This window comes from Aptenodytes patagonicus, chromosome 1 (genome assembly GCF_965638725.1).
Source record: "Aptenodytes patagonicus chromosome 1, bAptPat1.pri.cur, whole genome shotgun sequence".
Taxonomy (NCBI): domain Eukaryota; kingdom Metazoa; phylum Chordata; class Aves; order Sphenisciformes; family Spheniscidae; genus Aptenodytes; species Aptenodytes patagonicus.
This window is the reverse complement of record NC_134949.1, coordinates 192893216-192913335: the sequence shown is the minus strand read 5'-3', so window position 1 is coordinate 192913335 and position 20120 is coordinate 192893216. Positions and strand designations below refer to the sequence as shown.

The following is a 20120-nucleotide window of genomic DNA, read 5'->3' as shown; positions in this document are numbered from 1 at the left end:
CAAAAAGTATTTTTAAAAGATCAGCATTTGGGTTAGAAGGACTGGATTTTCAAATGTCTAAAATTCCTTGCCTTCCGTATAGGAAACAGCTTCATCAGTGCAAAGAGTGTATTTATTTCATAAAAGCTCAAACAAACCATTTCAGCATTTTTAAACCTTGCTGCTGATGTCAGGAGTCAAATATTTGATAACAACTGTAGCACTATTAGGGTTTGGAAGTCTAGTGCAAATTATAAACAGGCAGGAGCCGGTCACAGTATTAGGAAACTAAGCCCTGTTTTCTTCCTTCAGTAGATAGGAATGTAGCTACTCAAACTGCAGCTGATCAAAATATTTTACCTTCCTTAAGGTCCAGTCTAATTCTTTCCATGCATGGATTTTGTTTGTTTGACCCGTTGTGTTTTTAAGAAGTGATGCCTGTCTTGAAATACGATGTATTATGTACAAAAGGCTGCATCTTCTATAGTATCTGGAGCACTGTCCACATTTCTGAAGCATCCCCTAGTGTAGCATAACTGAATATTTGCTCCCCCCTATGCCAGCCGAAATGAATGTTTATTCATAAAGTCATCTTACATATTTCCACTTGGTTATGCTGTGCACACAGATCATGCATGCCCATGCTCAGTTCTGCATGAGTGGAGACCATACCTTGGAAGGGACAGAGCATGCCATTCGTGAAATCGCCAAGGAAGAGGCTGACGAGTATTTTGTTATCGTCTTGAGTGATGCAAATCTCGAGCGGTACGGTATTCAGCCATCAAGGTTTGCCCAGGTCTTGACCACCAATGCTCAAGTCAATGCTTTTGCCATATTTATAGGATCCTTAGGAAACCAGGCAGATAGGTAAGTATATTTGTTTTATCCCTAATATAACTTTCTTTGTTTCCATTCATCATAAATCTAAACCATGCTTTTATTGCAGTGAAGTTAGGCATAGTTGCCCATGCTGGTGTTCTGCATTAAGGTTTTGATCATAGAATCATAAAATCATAGAATGGTTTGGGTTGGAAGGGACCTTTAAAGGTCATCCAGTCCAAACCCCTGCCGTGGGCAGGGACATCTTCAACTAGAGCAGGTTGCTCAGAGCCCCGTCCAACCTGACCTTGAAGGTTTCCAGGGATGGGGCATCCACAACTTCTCTGGGCAACCTGTTCCAGTGTCTCACCACCCTCAGCGTAAAACTTTTCTTCCTTATGTCCAATCTAAATCTACCCTCTTTCAGTTTAAAACCATTGCCCCTTGTCCTGTCACTACAGGCCCTGGGAAAAAGTCTCTCTCCGTCCTTCTTGTGAGCCCCCTTTATATATTGAAAGGCCACAATAAGGTCTCCCCAAAGCCTTCTCTTCTCCAGGCTGAACAACCCCAACTCTCTCAGCCTTTCTTCAGAGGAGAGGTGTTCCATCCCTCTGATCATTTTTGTCCTCCTCTGGACCCGCTCCAACAGGTCCGTGTCTTTCTTGTGCTGGGGACCCCAGAGCTGGACACAGGACTCCAGGTGGGGTCTCACCAGAGCAGAGGAGAGGGGTAGAATCACCTCCCTCGACCTGCTGGCCACGCTTCTTTTGATGCAGCCCAGGATATGGTTGGCTTTTTGGGTTGCAAGAGCATGCTGTCAGCTTGTGTCCAAGTTTTCATCCATCATTCTGGTTTTTTTATATACTATCAAGAAGCAGTAGCTTTGACTTGTGTCAGGAAGGAGACTGGTTCGTGGGTCCTTGCAGTTATGGCCAGCTAGTTCAGAGCATTCTGAGCATCCAAAGGGAGCACCTGAAGCCATCCTCCCACTGGAGGATGAGCACTATCCCCGTATGTAATATCACTACATAATCATGATGGAGACATGGTGCCTTTGCCATTGCCCAGTATGGGGTTTGAACATGTGTGGGCCTAAGAGGAGAGATTAAAGCAAAAGAAGCTGGAGTTTAATGGTCTTTAAAGCTGCCAAAAATTTGACTCAGATACTCCCCTTGTGTTAGAGACCTAAATTCTTTGGAGAGTCTGAGCCAATATGCCTATTTTTAGTGCTAATACATAATATTACTTTAAATTGTTTGGGCACAGGGAAAAATAAGGAAATTCTGTCCCAGATGATGTTCCATATCCACCGAGGACCAGCACATGCAGCAAAAAGCTGGTATAGCCACAAATATCAACAGTGCCTTTTCTGCTTCTGTTCGAGTCTTCAACTAGAGCAGAATGAGAGAAGGCCCAAAGGGAATTGGCCCCCGTTATGTAGGTTTGATCAGAAAAGGGTTGAAAGATACAGCTGCACAGCCAGCGTTAGTCATGTCTGCAGGTCTGTACATCAGAGCTGCGTTATGCATGAAAAAAGAATCCATTCTGAAAGATTATAATTACAGAAGGTCCTTTTACTTCTGCTAGGAATAAAAAAAAAGCGCTGACCATATCCTGCTGTGTAAGAGGAGATCTTATAATTGCCTAGTTCACTGGGTATGGAAAATGCACACAATGCTGTCGCTGAAATGCATTTCTATGTACGTGGAAGTGCAGAATTAGACAAAGCCTTCCTGTAGCTGCTGTGGGGGAAGGAGAAGGGAATGCTCTGTTGCAGCTTTTTTAAAGCTCACTGTAAAAGTGAGACTTAACTTAGCATTGGAGAAACGGTGTGAAGCATAAACTCCTTTAAAAAACAGTGAAAAAATAAATTCCAAGCTTGCTGACTGGACATGAGGGAGATGGGGTTTGTAACGTGCATCTTGTTTAGCTTTTTCAAGGGGGGTTAAGCTGTGAATAAAAACGTGTCAGGCTAATATTGGCAGAAAAATATCTTTCCATCTAATCTGCTGCGATCTCAAAGAGGAAATACAGAGAGCATATTTAGAATCACTGGCAGTGTTGAACTGAAAGAGCTAGGGTTCATGGTAATCTATTTAGAGTAAGTAAATATCTTCATTTCCAGACTAAATCTCTAGCTGCCCTCAGAAAACCAGTTGTGGTAATACCTCACGGGGTCACTGGTACCTTGATCAAAACGGAGCTTTTGCACGTCAGAAAGAGGACGTGAATAGAAATCTCTAGAAACAGTCTTGATTGTCTTGCTGAAAGGACCTCTGTGACTTAGCTGCTCTCAGTGTTTCCTCCCACTGCTGCTTTCCCAAGCCTTCAATTGCATGGTGACAGCGACGTGAAGGGCATGGATTGGGAAGGTATTCAAAAGGAAAAACATCCATTCTTAAGGAACCCTGGCTTGTGGTAGGGAAGATAATTTGAAATGGTAATTGTGTCTTGTCCCTCATTCTGCTCCTTAGGCTGCAGAGGACGCTACCAGCAGGTCGGTCTTTTATTGCCATGGATACCAAAGAGATCCCCCAGATTTTGCAGCAGATCTTCACATCTACCATGTTGTCAAGTGCCTAAGCATCGCTGATGTCACGGTGCGTGAATTCAAAGAAGAAACCCACTCCTGCTGGAGATATAAACCCTAACGCTGAGGATAAACACAGTTATTAATAAAATATGTACTGTAATCAGCAAAGCAACCCAAATCTGCACGACGGCCGGGCTGTAAAATTTCACCCAAAATCTCTCATCTGACTTAGTGCATTCAAAGAATTGCAGCGGGGCAGAGGTAAATCGCAGGATGGCAACAGAGCGAATGTTTTTCCGGAGGGACAAATAAATAAAGGGCAGTTTGTGATCATTTCTTTGCCTGCCGTGTTGCCAGCACTGCAGTGTCATCTCACCCTGTTTTATTAAACATGGTTCGCTGGGATTTGATAATATTATGCAAGGCAGAGCCAGGCAATCTGTTTCAGTGTCTTGTGTGCATATGTTTGAATGGGTAGTTAACGCCATCTCTGATTTAAACAGGACTGCTCTTGTCAGGCAGGAAACCCTTCCTTCCTCTGCTGTTGCTTTCTTGTCCTGACGGGCATCAGGGCTTCACCGCTGGATGCTGGGAACAATGGAGCAGTTTGGAAACACTGACTGTCGCGTGTAAACATTCATTATCTGATCAGGCACGGTGCTCAGAGTTGTCAGATCTAGAGAAAGTGGCTGTTAAGAAGGAAAACAAAACAGAAATAGATTCTTTCAGTTTTGCCTGTGAAAAGTAAGGGGAAAGGGTCAAAATGGTCTTAAGAACCCAACAGCCAGCGTTTCCAAGGAGGGAACTACTGCTGCATCTCCTTTGCATGACCGATGATGCTGTCCCGCTGCACTGTTGCCCAGAATCCCTGGGATGGCCTCAGTACGTGGAGGTGCCTTTTCGGTTGGGAGACAAAAAAGTTACTAATGCTTTGCTAGAGCTCCTTCATGATCTGTTTTGCTTGGGTCTTTTGAAGATGAAACTGGAGGAGAGATCTAGGCATGAGAAAATAAGTTCTTCTTTATAAAGGAAGAGGAAAAAAATCTATTTTTATTTTAGCAAGATACCTGTGTTGGGGTATATTTAATATCCAGGATAGTTATAAAGACTTATTTTATAATTCAGTTGGCTGGTGTTTGGCTTGTCCCATGAGGCGATAGTTCCTCTTTATCTACTAAAAAAATAGGTATCTTGTAGTGCATCAGGAACACTGGAATACTTGATGAATTGAATGTATGATTTAATTAAGCTGGGGTGGGGTGGGGTGTGTGCATCATCACTTATACTCTGCTGATACTCATTTGAGGGTAACTGAATAGAAAAAAGTCAAGGGAGAGTACTTACAAAAATCTGAAGGAGAAATTGCAGTACTTCACTTCTAATATTTCTCTTAATCCCACAGTTGCTCAAACCGCACCGTGAGCAGTATATTTGGAGGGGAGGAGGCAAATTAATTTGATCTTGTTAAATACAACCATTGGTGTTTTAAAGGGTCCAGTTTCTAGTGGTCATTCTCTACTCCATTAGTCCTGCAGCAAAAACCTTTACCAGAGCATCAAAAATATCCCATATTTAGGATGTGTTTCGAAGCCTGGCCAGCTTTGAAACTCTTCAGGGCAAGAGAGGACGGAAGACGTTTTTCAAAGGCTTGTTAGTATTGTTATGATAACTATATATGTGAAAACAAAGAGGTTGAAGATGCAATTCCTGTTTGGAGAGAAGGGAATTGGGAGGAGAAGGTTGAGAAGTTTATCCCTGGCTGGGACAAATGCATGTACACGCACATAAGCACAGACATGGCTACTAAGGGGAAGTACGCTTCAAAATGTAAATATCTTGGTCCTGTAAACATATGATGAGGTACTAAATGCAATAAAGAATTAGCATATTAATAAGTCTGTTAGTAAATGTGTTTTTACGTGGAAATTCTTTCAGCACCTCTGCTTTTATTGCCAGCCGTCCTTCAAAAAAGCATTTTATTACAGTTAATTAGCACATGAACTGTACACTTTCTAGATTACTTGGGTGGATAAACTTTCTCACCTCAGATTTACAGGCAGTATAATACTGTTACCTTTATCATAAAAAAATAGTGTTATTTAAGGGAAACTCTAAGGTAAATCCATTTTTTAAACTTTTCGTTTGATTATCCCTGTAAGTTGTATTTCATGTCATGCTATCTGACGTTTCCTTTCTGTAGTGTTTGGTTTTATTCTTTGTTTCAGGACACGTCTGTTGTGGTTCAGTTCACGTTTCATAGGCCCACAGGATACGGCCATGCCCGGGGCCAGGCCCGGCCGGGAGGGTGGCCGGGAGAGCGTGGAAGCAGTTCCCAGTAGGTTTTGAGAGAAAGGGAGAAGAAATGAATGAAACTTCCCCCCCGCGCAGTTCAGAGGGAGGGGGGTTGGGTTTTGCTTTTAACAACGCTTCATTGCAGAGCATGTTTGACCCAACAGTGTCTCTCTAAATTGTAACAATTCAGGGCAAAATTCTCCCCAGGCCGTGCATCTCTCACCTGCTTTCGTGCCCATCGCTACCCCAGGGAAATCAAAGCAGCAGCTGTGCTTTTCCCTGTCTCGCAAGGACTGGCAGCGTTATTTCACTGCTCAGAAATTCAGCAAACACTCTTCTTTCATGTCCCTGGAACTTGCAGAGCTTCTTAATATGCATTTATTTTTAATTAGTAGAATGCTTAAGAGTAATGTGGCTTTGTTTAACTAACAGCAGCACCAGTGACTGCTCTCGTTGCAATGCGTGCACCAGCGTTGTGTGTTACTCATTCCCTCTGAAAGCGTGTTAAGGTAGTTTTCATCTCTTCTCACAGTTTATTAAGGCACTTCCACGCTCATCGTTTTTCATGAAAAGGCACTGTTTTGGCGAATGAATAGAGCTGCCGGTTGGAGCAGGTCCTGACCTATCGCTAATGCTTTAATAGCATTAGTCACATCAGCAGTAGTGATTTTAACTACCTCTTATAATGCAGATTTTGGTCTAGTTCTGTTTATGTATGTAATATGTTCATACTCACTAGGCAGTTAGTAACAGTACGCAGTCATTTAGGGTTATCATTTAACTGAGGTGCAAAAAAAAAAATACAGAAAGCCCAGGCAGATGCGATTTCAGTCAGAGCAACACACATTCAACATTTAGAGACAGAAGCAGCTTCACACGACTACGTGTGAAAGTGATGGGTTAGCGTGAAGTGCAGGGAGCGTTAGGAGGGACTCGTAATCTTTGACTCCAGCAGTCCTTTCCCCCCCCCCCCCCCACTTTTTTCCTTTACCAACACTAGGTGTCAAACGTGATTGCGACTGTCGTGCTAGAGCTTATCCGTTAGCCTGATAAAATTAAGACTAAAGATCCTAATTGCTGATCAAATATACTGATGTAATATTTGAGCAAACAAGCATACAACAGGAGATTTAGATGCTGTATTGTATGTGCAAAATCAAACAGAAATAAGAACCCTGATGCCTAGTTGAGAGTATGGTAAGAGATGCAAGAATACCAGAGATTTTCTTTATCTATACAGTAAAGATTTTTTTTTTCCAAATTATTACAAAACAAGTATTAAAATAATTTGGACAATTAATTTAAAAAAACAAGCAATTGTGCTGTGTTGGCTATTGCACATTATCGTGTTTATTAATAAATAATATTCCTATAAAAATGAGAATGTACAAGATAACTTATTGAGAAATAAAAATACAATTCCTAATCATGTATCGAATCCGGAAAGCTGATTTGAAAATGTAATTGTTGTACAGAACCTCTAGATTAGAAAAGGTTCAGGGTTTAGTTAGTTCTTTAAATGCTACTGTTTTAGTGAAAATAGGTAAAGCTCTTCAGTTGTCTGCTGTAAATATAATGGAAGTTGTTGTTCAGCTCCTAGATAATTCTGCTTCTGGGGCAAATGTCTATTTTGGCCCCATCTTTAATTAAAAAAAAAAAAAAAAAAGACAAGCAAACTTACATTTTATCATTTACTATTCTTTCTGCCAGCATCTGGGGAGCGCAAACACGCTCTCCTGTCCTGACAATGAACCTTTTAGAAAAGGAAAGTCAATGTTTCTCCCTCTCAGCCCCTGCGTATCCTGTACAGTAAGTGCACGCAACACATGGACGCATCTTACATCGTCCATTACGTGTGGAAAACATTTTATCCAATGTAATAGGTGTCCAACAATCCCTGAACATCACACGAGGTAAGTTACAGTCTTTAACCCTGGATTGGCTCCGGGTGTTATAGTTGGTGAATGATAGATATTGATGCCCAAAGCATTTGAACGTTTTGGAATTGTCCAGTGCAGTCAGGACCCTCCCGTATCGGTTGAATTAAAATGCCTCCCACACCGTATGGGATTGTGCTATCAGGGATGTTTTTTCCAAGACAATTCTCGGTGTAGCTGTTCGATGTGACCATGCTCTTTGCTGGAAATGTTGGTGATCTCTAACTCAAGAATGTGTGATTGTTTACAACAGTTTGTAGCGAACAAATTCCCCTAGAAAAAAATATGCTTGCAAAGCAAACAGTTCAGCTGAAGGATTTCGTCTTCTAGGAGACAGGCTTTACACCAGACATTTTAATCCTTAAAACCAGAAAAGGTCTGTCTTTATCACCAGTCATGCAGTGAGTCATAAGCAGGCTATTTTAGAAAATCCTTTTGCAAAATTGCTGCATGAATGCGACTCTACCAGTGGTTTATTTCTCAGTATGCACATTGCTGCAGTGTGATGCACAGTATCTATTCTGCACCAGCAGTCCTGAGAAAGAGGAAAACTAAGTTATTCTCTGATATTACAAGCATTAAAAGGTTATTTATATTGTTCAGTCTTCAAACAGATTAAAAAAACCCTAGAGTTCACGGTGTCATCAAAATAAACAGGCAACAAATTGCCTAACACAGAAGTGCTTTTGCTTTTGAGATTGTTGTGACAATGTGAACAGCATTGTCACTGAATAAAATGTTTTAAAGTCAACCACATTTTCTGGGAAATAAGTGTATGTGGGAAGATTTGAGGAAGAGATTCAACATTCTTCAGGATGAAGGTGATGGTGGGTTTTTTTCAAAGATGAGGTCAGCATTATAAAATTTGAATACCTTCTTTTTCATGACTATCTGTTCTCCGAATTTTGACAGGATAAATAAGCATATGAAAATCTACTTTAAAAAAACAAACAGATATCCTTAACATTACTCACAGCATCATTAGTCTGAACATCTGGCATGATTGCATGCAGAAAAATTCTGTGTCCTCCACGCTACACCTGTAGCGTGATCCTATTCAAGAAAAAAATAATCGCAGTAGGTATACTGTTAGTTGGAAATGTAAAAAAAAGAAAATCTCAGATTTTGACCCAGGATTCCCCAACCATCACATACAGTTTTGCTTTGGACAGGCTGAGCTGTGCAAAGCCAAGTAGGGCTGGAAACTAGACCCTGATCCTGCTTGCCCGAGGCTGCAGATCCCTACCGGCTGGGTGTAATCTGGCACCAGAGCTCCCGAGTTCCAAAACAACCATAAGGGAAGAGAGCGGGAAGGGGAAAAAAGGACAAATTCCTCATTTTCAACCTGCCCAGCTTCCTGAACTGGCTTGTCTTGAGCGCCAATGCAAGCACGGGCAAGAGAGAGATGAAGGAGCAGGGCTGGGAAGATCTACCAGGCATGGCCAGCAATAAAATTACCCACAATAAAAACCACATCCCATAAGCCAGGAGAGGCTCGGCAGAGGAGGCACGTTCAGCTTACAGACCAGGAGTGAGATGCTGCCGCATCGTGGCCAAGACCGCTGCGGGGACCACGCAACGCAAAACCATCCTCACACAGGGCAGGTAGGCTCTGAGGCAGATCTCTGCTTCTAAAGGCAGCACCGCGTCAGGGCCATTATGGTCCCATTGGCTTCAGCCCTTCAACTCTGTGCTTAAGCATCCTCATCAGTAACGGGCAGAAAATAAACTCCCTCCCTACCCCAGGCACGTGTTCAGGATGAATTGAGGCTTGTTAACATCATCAGACAAACAGTCACATGGGGACTGGACTAAAACATGTATGTTCCCTGAACAGTAATTTTGTGAGTTTTTCTCCTTTTTAAATGCCTACAAGTTAGTTCCTTCTAGCACAAGCCAAAATTTTAAAGTCCCTGGAACCTCTTACTGAGGGTGGAAACATTCACTGAGCACCTATAAACTAAATACATCTCACAAATATGAAAAAAAGAAACCGCTTTTTATACCAGGACTTGATACAAAACCATTCTTAGCACAGCCTTTTCAGTTCAAATCATTAAATGAGTATTTTATGTTAACTTCTCTGGCCAGGCTCTCTGAGTAAGATGACAATATTATATGCAGACGGTGGTCTGGAAAAAGTCCAAAAATAGCATTACTTGGTTAGGAAAATGTGTTATACGGGAGAGCGGTATGAGGAATGGTGTCCCAGATATTTTTGCTGTTGTCATGACTAAATCATGCTCCATGCTATCTGTACCAACATCTGCATTTCAGTTTGGATTGGTTCGACATCCGTAAGGTCACCTACTATAGTTTCCAAATTGACAATTATAAGTAAGTTTGGGTTTTTTTAAAGAAATGCATTTGGATAGGGACAGGGATGCTCCCTGCCATGATTTACAGAGAAGTGTTGAAGCAAGGAACACGCCTCCCTGTTATCACAGTGCTGCACATGCTGCCCCCATCCCAAAAATATTTGGTGGTAGCAAAGGAGCAACCTTAGCATTGCCTCATCCCCTCCTCCTCCTGCTCGGGTGGTGCAGGGAAGGGTAGTGCAGGGACAGATTTAGTGGAGGCAAGGACATCTAGGCATCTCCGCTGGCCCGCGCAGCTCACGCTCCTCCATCCAAGCCAGTGACCCCACCAGCTGCTTCTCTCCTGCCCCTTCCTTCCCCCCAGCTGGGGGTTGTGTCCGCCTGGGACTCTGCCAGCCTAATTCGCTGCTTCTGGCTCGTGGGAAAGCCCAAAGGCCATTTTAATGAAAAGACTGCAAACTCTGCATTCAGCAGCAGAAAGTGCGGTGGAAATTTGATGCACCAAAATGACTATATATTTTTTTCCATCCAAATTATCTGAAACTGCTCTGCAGGTCCCTCCCACTCCCTGCTGTCCGCAACCCCCTTGGTGTTCCTCACCATACGGAGGCTGAGCAGGGAATGCTGAAACTCCGTGTCCTCTTTCTCTGCTGTCGCAGTGAGGGGAAAGGACTGAGTACCTCACTGCATCCCTTTAGCAAGAAGTCACATAATGTGCCCAAAATGAGCAAAATCATACTAGAGATACAGCTGCCGTATTCCTCCTCACTCCCTCAATTTTCTGACACGACCCACTTTCAATGTGGCACGGTTCCAAGAGAGCAAGCCAAATGCAAGAGGAAAAACAAGACCTTACGTTCGTCAGTGTATTTGCTATAAGACCCTGGCTTAAGCACCGTATTTATGTTTAAGCACAGACCTAATGGTACAAGGGCTAAGCATGCAGGCGGCCAAAGACTGGCAAGCGCGCCCGTAGTGGGGAGGCATGCCAAACTAGCTGTAAGCTGACATCTGGGGGCAGCTATCATGTTAGGAAGAGCAAACACTGAAAGAGGCCCCCACCTTGCGGTCCATGCTCGCTCGGGGCCATGCTGACCTGGTGCATGTGGGGCTGCAGCTGCTCCCCGTGGCATCACCGCCTCCTCCTCCGGTGTTATCTTCTCATTTGAAGAGGACAGAGGTCATTTCCCACTCCTGCTAACGTAGCTTGTGACAGGGAGGAATGCCAATTTGCTGTGATTTCACAAATTCACTGCAAAGGTCATAGCTGAGCACTGAACGGGCATGGACTGATGGGGCAGTGAAATGGGGGTGGTCACTGCAAGTGCCACCAAGAGAATTTTTTAACAAGTCACCTTATTTTCCCTTATTCTGCCATTTTTAAGTCACCTCATTCTGCCATTTCACTCAAGAAGGTCTCCATGCCCATGAAACAGCAGGTTTCCCTCTTTCTTATGGTGCATTTAAGAACTCGAAGCTCTCCTCTCCTTTAGTGCCAGCTCAGAAAACAATCTCACCAACCCCCCAAATCACTCCTCTCTCTGCTGCAGATAGTCCCAGCAGACCAAGGAGCCTCTGTAGGGTCTGGTCTTTTACAGGCAGGACAGGTTGGAAGCAGAAGATCTTAAAATACACAAGATCTGGATTAACACAGCACAAAACCCACGCCACAACACTGAAGAGCCAAGCCCTGAACTGCAGCACACATATCCAAACATGGGCCGGCGTTAATGCTGCTTGTGTATTGGATGCCGAGAAGTACAAATTCTTTTATTTAGGTTTTTAGAATGTGATATTATAGCTCTAATCTCATTAATAAGTTTTGTAATGCAATGAAAACATAGAGCGTCCTTTCTCTTCTGCTTTTTAATTCATCAACTGTGAATTTTTATCCACGTGCAAATGAATAGATAAATTATGCAGTTAGAGAAGAGCTAGATACTGCCAAAGGCCAAGATACCATTTAAAACTACTATCTTATGTTGTTAATCCAATACTTGGAACCACAAAATACAAGCAAAACATCTCTATAAATGCAGCTCAGTGATTTACAAAGCAGTTGAAAGATTCTGGTGCTTTAACTTGTCAAAAGCAGGTCAAAGCCTATTAGCCTTTTTTTTTTTTTTTTTTTGTAATCATCCTTTCTTTTTAGTACAGGATTGATAGGCAGATGGACAGTTACTTTATACACAAGCTGAATCTCAGCCACCAGTATGTGCAAGTCCCCTAAATGAGACACACGCACCCCGGCCCATTCCTTTCTCACCATCATCCAGATGGTTTGGCCAGAAGATTTTACAAACGATTTGCTAAAGCAAGCCAGTAATGTACACTAAGCGTCTGCAGCAAGTCGTTACATTAACGCCTAAGCATGACCCTTATAACGAACTATCACGTTAGCCTTTTGAGATGTTATTTGCATACTCCACACAGCACACCTGTGATAAAAATCCGTTACAGAAATTGTAGTCAGCGTGTGGTTTTTAGAAGCTTCCTACTTCTCTAGCACTGGTATGCACCCTCATCAATGTGCCTCAGTAATGTGATTTGCAGGGTGAAAAAAAAGGAAGCAGCTATTCTCCAAAAAACCCAAAAAGTCAAAAGATCCTTCCCTCCACCACCACCAAAAATGATGAAGAGGGAAAAGGGAAAGCAGGAGAGAGAACCCATTTTGCTAAAATAAATGAGAGCAGAAATAGATGTGAGAGGGCTAGCTAGAAAGAGGCGGGAAACGATCCAATGACAAGCTGAGGCAAACAAAAGCAAGTGGCCAGGAATAAGTGTGCCCAGGCACACATCGAGACAGAAGAGACCCTAAAAGAGTTCTTCTCCATCTCTATTTAAGCCTCTGGAGTGCAGTGGAGAGTGGCTCTGAGTAGGTGTCGGACTCTAGACTTGGCATCTCCTCATCCCACCCAGCAGCTCTTCCCCGGCTACCCTCACCCTTCGAGGCCAGGGCTTTGCAGGGCAGCGTCTCCCCGTGCTTTCATCTGAAACCCGCTCAGCACGTACTCCAGAAACCAAATGCACCTCTTCAGAGGGCCTGGGGCATCCTGTCTGTCAGGATGTCTTCACAGCCTGCAAAGCCTAACTTGAGATGGTGGCAGACAGCAAACCAAAAGGTCACGGAGCTTTTTCCATTATCGTGGAGGAGTCTGAAAGCAGCATTATTTAACTCAACCGGTTGCTCTTAACAAAAGGCACACTGTTTCTCTGGATGATTTCTTCTAGGAAAAGCATGTGTGTGAATGTGAGAAACTCAGGCTGGCAAGGCAGTGAATGTCAAAGTTTAGTCATCTTTCCTCAAAACAGGAATCCAACATTTTATGGGTTAAAAAAAAATAAAATCAACCCCCTTTGAATTGCTCAAGTTTCACACTGTCTGAAACTAGGTAAGTGTCATTTGCTTGGTCCTTACATTTTTCTTAACCTCCAGAGTTTTGGATGGACCTGGACCCACACTGTAAGGGACCAGTCTCCAGGCCTGAATCTCCACTTCCCTCTAGGCAGCGATACTCACTGCCGCCGGCTTTCCACCCAGCTAACATGCTGAACCACCCGGGTACCTAACTAGTGATGTAGCCACTAACGTGGCTAAAAATGCTAGGGTATAGCTTACGTCATATACCATTTCTTCCCATTTCTTATCTCCTGCTTGAGTAGGATCACTGCAAGTGGGGAGAATTCGTTGGTTTTAACCCTGTTATTATTTGGGATATTTTCTTGTGGATGCTAATCAGCCAGCCTTGTCCACACCAGGGAGGATATACCGGTACACTCCCAAACCCCTGTAAGGCAGGCATGCCTCCTACAGGAAAGGGTGGGGGAAAATGAAACAAGCAGGGGCTTTCTCAGAGGGCATTGAAGTGTTGTGGTACAGGATTACATTAGGTCAAGATAGGAATTAAGATTCTTGCAACTAACCCGTGATTAAGAGAGTTTTAATTTAACAAGGGCTAGCGCATACAAATATTTGAGTATTTGAATATCCCTTTCTAGTAGCTCAAACTCCCAATATCTTTGCATCAGTCATGGAGCCTTGGTTAACGCTGAAAGGCACCAAGATGAAACAAACTCTTCAGGGAGGCAAAGGCAGAGAAAATTTACCCATAGGCATGAAATTAACTAGTTCCATTACACATCGCTGGGGTTTGAACATTATTTATTTTCAGTTCAGATGCTGTGGTGTTTGTGAAGACACAGCTGGTAGTGCGGTTTAAGCTTATTTTTCTGGAAAGCTAGTTATTTTATCACTATTTCTTCGATCTCTTGGTGATTACCATAAAGCATGCCAAGAGATTTGCAAGGATCATTTGCTTATGGAGAAAACTTAAAGCAAAGAGACATCCTATGATCGCATTAGCCCTTGCGCAGCCAGATGCGATGCTACCTACGTGCCAGACTTGGCACAACCTGATTGTAACAAAGGGCTTTAGGAAAGGTCCAGCTCCATCTTGCATGCCCACCTGAAGATGACTCTCTTCATTGAGGCTGATGAGCTCTGTTAATTTATGCTATGTGTACCTCACGCATATTAAAAAAAAAGACCAAGGAGAGAGCGAATTTTGAGGGAATATCTTTTCTCTCCCGGTGGGCATGGCAAACGTGTTGGCTCCCATCACTCAGGGGCCACCAGGCACAAAAAGGCAGCAGGATGGCAGCCCTCTGGGTCAGATCTGAGAGGGTCAGCTCCACCTCCCGGCATGCAGAAAAGCAGGAGGAACCTAAGGACACAGACAAATGAGCAGCTCAATAAGATGCCCAATCCATCGTCCAAGGTCCTGCTGGCTATTCAGCAGGGTGCCAGCACACACTAACCTGTTTCTGGGTCTGCCCAGACTTAGACCCCACAGTCAGTGGCTGATTCATTTTTATGTGTTCCTCCATCTTTTTAGCGCAACCCTGTCATAAAACCCTTAAAATCAAAAATTTCCCTCCAGCTCCTCCAAATGCAAGGATAGAGTTTGGCATTAAAACCCCAAAAGTTACAATTTGCAATCAGACACCCCGTTGTGCTTTCGTGGTCACCGGCTCGGTTTTGCGAGTTTTGTCCCTGAAAAGAAGCTCCTTTGTCCAAATAACTGGAAGAATAGGGAATATAACAAAAAATACCCAAAAGACCCCCTGCCTTGGAGGTAACCCCATCCTCCTCTGGGTGCAGACCACCAACTGTTTCCCCATGGCTGCCAAGCGGGCATGTGGGCCAGGCCAAACGGGGGAGCTCACCCTTCCCTTGGCTGGGGGAGCCCCGGCACGGTGCAGAGCCCCCTGCCAGGCACCTCTTCCTGCAGGGAACTGGGTGGGCGCTGGGGCGGGGGAGGCTGGTGGTGGGCACAGAGCAGCCCCTGCACCCGCTTCCCCCAGGCAAACCGTCCATGTCTGTGTTTCTAGCATTTCCTAAGCCCCATGAGTCCAGGAAATCCCAATCGCTAACCAATCTCTCATTATCTTAAAACCAAAAATCCTGTTAATGGCTTTACCTCATACCCTGCAGCTCTGGAAACCTGCCCAGCTCCTTCTTGAGTTACTTACTTCAGCTGATGATTTTGGCAGGTTTTTCCCCCAGACCTTGGCTACTGTTCCTCGGAGAAACTGCGCCTAACCCTCTTGCGTTGTGGTTGTCCATCCTCAGGCTTGGCTCTACAGGGCATCTATTCCTGCACCATTCATAGACTAAAAACTGAGCAAGCAATTAAACAGTGCAATGTACAGAGGCTTGCAGGCACCTAAAACCAATTAACGACTTCACTGTGTGTTTATTAGTTAAGAAAACTTTTCCATGCATACCAATATAATAAAAACACTGACAGCGTTTAAACCTGCTTTCTGTAGCCTAGTTTAAAAACTAAGTAAGTTTTACTGCAGTATCCCATGATGAGGCTGAAAGGCGCAGCCCTCGCTCCTGCGAGTACTTTAATAAAGTTTAATAAAGTTCCCATTTACAAACATCTCTTGTGCCGTTATCCGGCATGTGGTACACGAGACAAAAGCCTTCAGAGCCAGCACTTTACCCTTATTAAAAACATTGTTAGGGTTTAGTTTGGGGCTGTTTTGAAGGTCAGTGGGTTTTAATGACCATCCTCGTTTCCAACACTGAAAGCCGAGCAGGGGATGCGCGAAGCTGAGGCACAGCCGTGGACAGCCGGGGGGAGAAAGCAGCTCCGAGTTTCAAGCTGAAACATCTTCCATCCAGATGGAAGACAGGGATGTAGGACGGGGTCTCGATTCCCCAAAGATGTGCATTTGCACCAGATAAAACATAACGGGCTTCTACAGTTGTCTCGTGTGTGTTTGGGCTCAGTTCAACCATCTTTTATTAGGTGACACCTTTGGGGAGTTGCATCCAACCGAAGTTGCCCATGATTTGCCCTTCCTGGCATTGGGGTATAACCACAGAGTGGTTTCAGCTGGGCTCAGCACTAACCCCATCAGTGCCTGTTGCTTTCTCAGCTGCATTTTGAGCCAAACGGCTCAAAAAGGGCACTAAAATACTGTTTTCAGGAGGGGTGGACAACCTACAGGTGGGTGCCCCGTTGCATCAGCTGCCACCATCCCCAGTGCAAAACCCACTGGCAATGGTGATAAGGACACCGGGGACCAAGACGTACCTCCTAAGAAAAAGAACTGGGATTTCTTTATCCCTCCTGAGACAACACAGAAACATAATACTCTTTAGGGGGCTCAAATAATTTGCCCCTTCCAAATTTTACTTGCAGACCTGTTCTTTACCCTACCACATGTGTCCTTAGAAGACCATTGCCCTGTTGAGCTAAGTGGGTTGAAGGACTTAGATCTCTCTTGGACCCCGCTCACAGCCCGTTGCTATTTCCTCTTCGTCCTGAGTTAACAGCACAAGCAAATCTGGGAGTTGTGCTCAAAGTATGCCAGCTGCTGCATAATGGCGTACGAACAGAGAAAACCCGTGTTCCCAGGCCTGGCATCTCCCAGCAGAACAGCCTCCTCTTTGTGGCTTCAAAGAGCCCAGTGCTATTTGTGGCACTTCTGTTTCTATTCTTCAGCAATTTCATGTTCATTGAAAAACAACTTTCTAATTCTGTAATGCCACACAAAAAGCACAGACGGGATGGATTTGTCAGCTGCTCCTCCCTGTAAAAAATGGAAAAACCCAATAATTTTACCACCAGGTCTTCCATCAGCAGACTGTTCCTCCCTCTTCCCCAACACAGCTCTCTCTCCCACCAAAGAACTTTTTCAGGCTCTACCTTTGCAGGTGGATGAGCACCTCACCTCTGGCAAAGCACTTCCTCGAGGGCGATGGTCACGTTGGGAAGAAATGCACAGGGCAGGACTCACAGAAGGTCATTTTACATTTCCAGGCTTGGAAAGAGCTGCGAAGCCTGATTGACAGCTGGGGTTAAGGTTTTTCAAGATGAGATCAGCAGACCTGTTGCACTCTTGGGTTGTCCCAGCTCACCACAGCTCTGCTTACCCATACTTCTGGCCATACTTGTTTTGCTGTGCACAGAGAGAGTATTTGATTATGCCTATGTGATATACGGGCTTGTACGACACCATCTCTGAAACCACTAGTCCCCGCATACACAGTGGTACAATACAAAAGATGGAAAATGGCACGTTTGTGTCCCTTCATGTTGGACAAAATCATTACATAAGTGGCTTGCCCTTATTTGATGAATATATCTGGGGGCTTGTGTGAGATGACAGTGCAGCTCCTGACCTTCTGGGAAGCTTGCGAGGGACATATTGGTTTGTATTTATGGTGAATGCAAGAAGGCGCTGCATGTCATTTGCAGCATAGAATCATAGAACGGTTTAGGTTGGAAGGGACCTTAAAGATCATCTAGTTCCAACCCCCCTGCCACGGGCAGGGACACCTTCCACTAGGTCAGGTTGCTCAAAGCCTCATCCAACCTGGCCTTGAACGCTTCCAGAGAGAGGGCATCCACAGCTTCTCTGGGCAACCTGTGCCAGTGTCTCAGCACCCTCAGAGTAAAGAATTTCTTCCTAATACCTAATCTAAAGCATATGAGGCCAAAACTAGTGTCTTATCGTTGGGGAATATTTGAGGGGAAGGAAGGTGAGAATTGGTTCGTAATGCTGTGAAAGACATACAAAAGGGCTACAAAAATAGATGGAAATACCTGTATGGCTGTCATTGCTCACCATGGACCTACATAGCTGTCATTGCTCATCATGGACCTACGTAGCTGTCACAACATCTGCTCGAGAGGCCCAAGGTGAAATCAAAAAGCTTATATAAAGTCCAGAAAGACTTACTGACCAGTTCCTTAAATCTCAGGCTAGAAGAGAGCAAACCGAGAAATTCCTACCTGATTTAACAGCACTTCAGAAAGAAACCTGTCTAGATAGTTGCTCTACACGGCAACAAAGACAGTGGCACACAGAGCACCTGGCAAAGCCATAGCCATCATGCTTAACCCCGATGATAACTGAAGAAGCACTTCTTTTTTCCCCTTCTGAGCTCCAGCTTATTGATTTTGGAGCTCTCAGTTTTTATTCAGAGATCATGAAAGTCTTTTTGGAGATCACATTAGGTGAAATTTCCCCCTTCTTTTTAAGTGAAGTTTCCAGCCCTTCTGGTTGCAGGGCAAGTTTTAAAAATATGACACAAGTCAAGCAAAGGATTAAAATGCCATAAGGCAAAGAAAAGAGTAATAATTTCTGATGTCTTCTCTGAAATCAGGTTTGAGACAGTTTGGAGTCTCACTGATGTGTTTTGAGTACTTGTCATAGCTTTAGCTTCCCAAAATGTTCACGTCTAAGGAAGGCAGGCAAAAACATAGATGACTGACCTGAGCGAATCAGAGACACCATCCTGAAAGATAGTATGATTTTTGGCTAAGTATGCGTGGTTTGCTATTTAACCTTTCTTACCAAACAGCACTTCAGTGGTAGGATTAGGAGCTATTCCCCTGGAAATTTTTTGAGCCACTTTGTCATTATTAAATATTTTAATATCCTTTGAAAATTCTCTCCAGATTTCGTATCATCCACCATGACGTGTTTGCTCCTAGTTAGTTGGGCATGTCCTCAAAGACTCCTACTTGCTTGAGTCTCATTACCACTGAGGGGCAAGCCTTGGGCCACCAGTTTCTAAGTCTTTCAAAAGTCTTGCAAAATCAGTACAAACTGGTTCCAGCTGGGCTGCTGGGAAGGTCAGGAGAGCTTTTTTTCCCCACTTCGTGATGCCTCAAAGTGCAGTTGATGGGGCAGGGGGGGCTGGAGAAGGTGCTGGAACATTTCTGGCCTTCTGTTCACAAATGAGGAAGAGGAGAAGCTTGAGGCCGAATCTGCCGGCAGCCTCATGTTTCCAAGGCCAGAGCATCATTTATATTGGACTCAGTGGACTTAAGACAATATCAGCTTTCACCAGAGATAATTTGGGATCTTGGTGTAAAAGAACAAGCATCTGGCGTCCAAGGTTAGCATGTTATTCAGGCAGGAGCAGGGCTCCTTGCAGGCCGAGCATCAGAAGATAAAAATGAGGGGACATACTCAGCACAAAAAGCTCGGCAAAGGCAGCAAGGTGTGCCATAAATTAATGTATCAATCAGACTAACTATCCAGAAAGACACAATTAGATGAGGTGTGTTTACTTAAAGTCACACAAGTGTGCAGGAACAGGGGTAGCAAAATAAGTTACTGGTGTCGATCACCTGTATGTGATACAAGGGAGATGACCAGGTTCTCCATTAGCTGGAGTCCCCTTCATGTACTCTTAGCACTGTAATTAATGATGTTTTCCTCCTTCTGCAGGATTTTCCATGTTGCCAGAAATCCTTCCAGAGCAGGATATATAACTCTTAGTCTTGTCCCACCAGTGCTGCCCCATCTCATCAAACCAACAGCCACGAGTCCCGGTCTGGGGCTCTCTGCAGCCTGACTCGGATCAGGGGCAGCTCTGGACCGAGGGCTCACTGAAAACAGAGAGCATGACGAGCCACATCATCCCTCGCCAGACTCCAGCCTCTCAGACAGGGACGAGGAGCAGCACTGCAGCCCCTCAGCGCTGCCGCTTGGCCAGCGAGCAGGGATTGATAACCACCCTCAACCCGGGGCCAAGGACCACCAGGGATCCCCCTTCCCACCACCCCAAGGCATTTCCCAACATCCATGTCAGAACATGTTTTTTTTTTTTAAGCATTAGCTAAGTACAAGAATACAAGTAGCTGCAGTAACTATACCACAGATTTTTTTTCTGCCTGACAGTATCAAAATTTGTGTATTCAAATCTAAGCC

The 20120-nt window shown here is 44.3% G+C and overlaps 1 protein-coding gene across 3 annotated transcripts in view; it reads left to right on the top strand.

The window, feature by feature from the left end:
- Positions 1–5226, top strand: part of VWA8 (von Willebrand factor A domain containing 8) — a 204454-nt gene extending 199228 nt beyond the window's left edge. For all 3 annotated transcript variants that reach the window (XM_076363301.1, XM_076363293.1, XM_076363311.1), the window contains exons 44-45: positions 608–846; positions 3273–5226. In XM_076363301.1, the coding sequence (XP_076219416.1) occupies positions 608–846; positions 3273–3381 (348 nt within the window). In that variant the 3' untranslated portion in view covers positions 3382–5226. The remainder of the gene's footprint in view (positions 1–607; positions 847–3272) is intronic.
- Positions 5227–20120: the final 14894 nt, after the last annotated feature.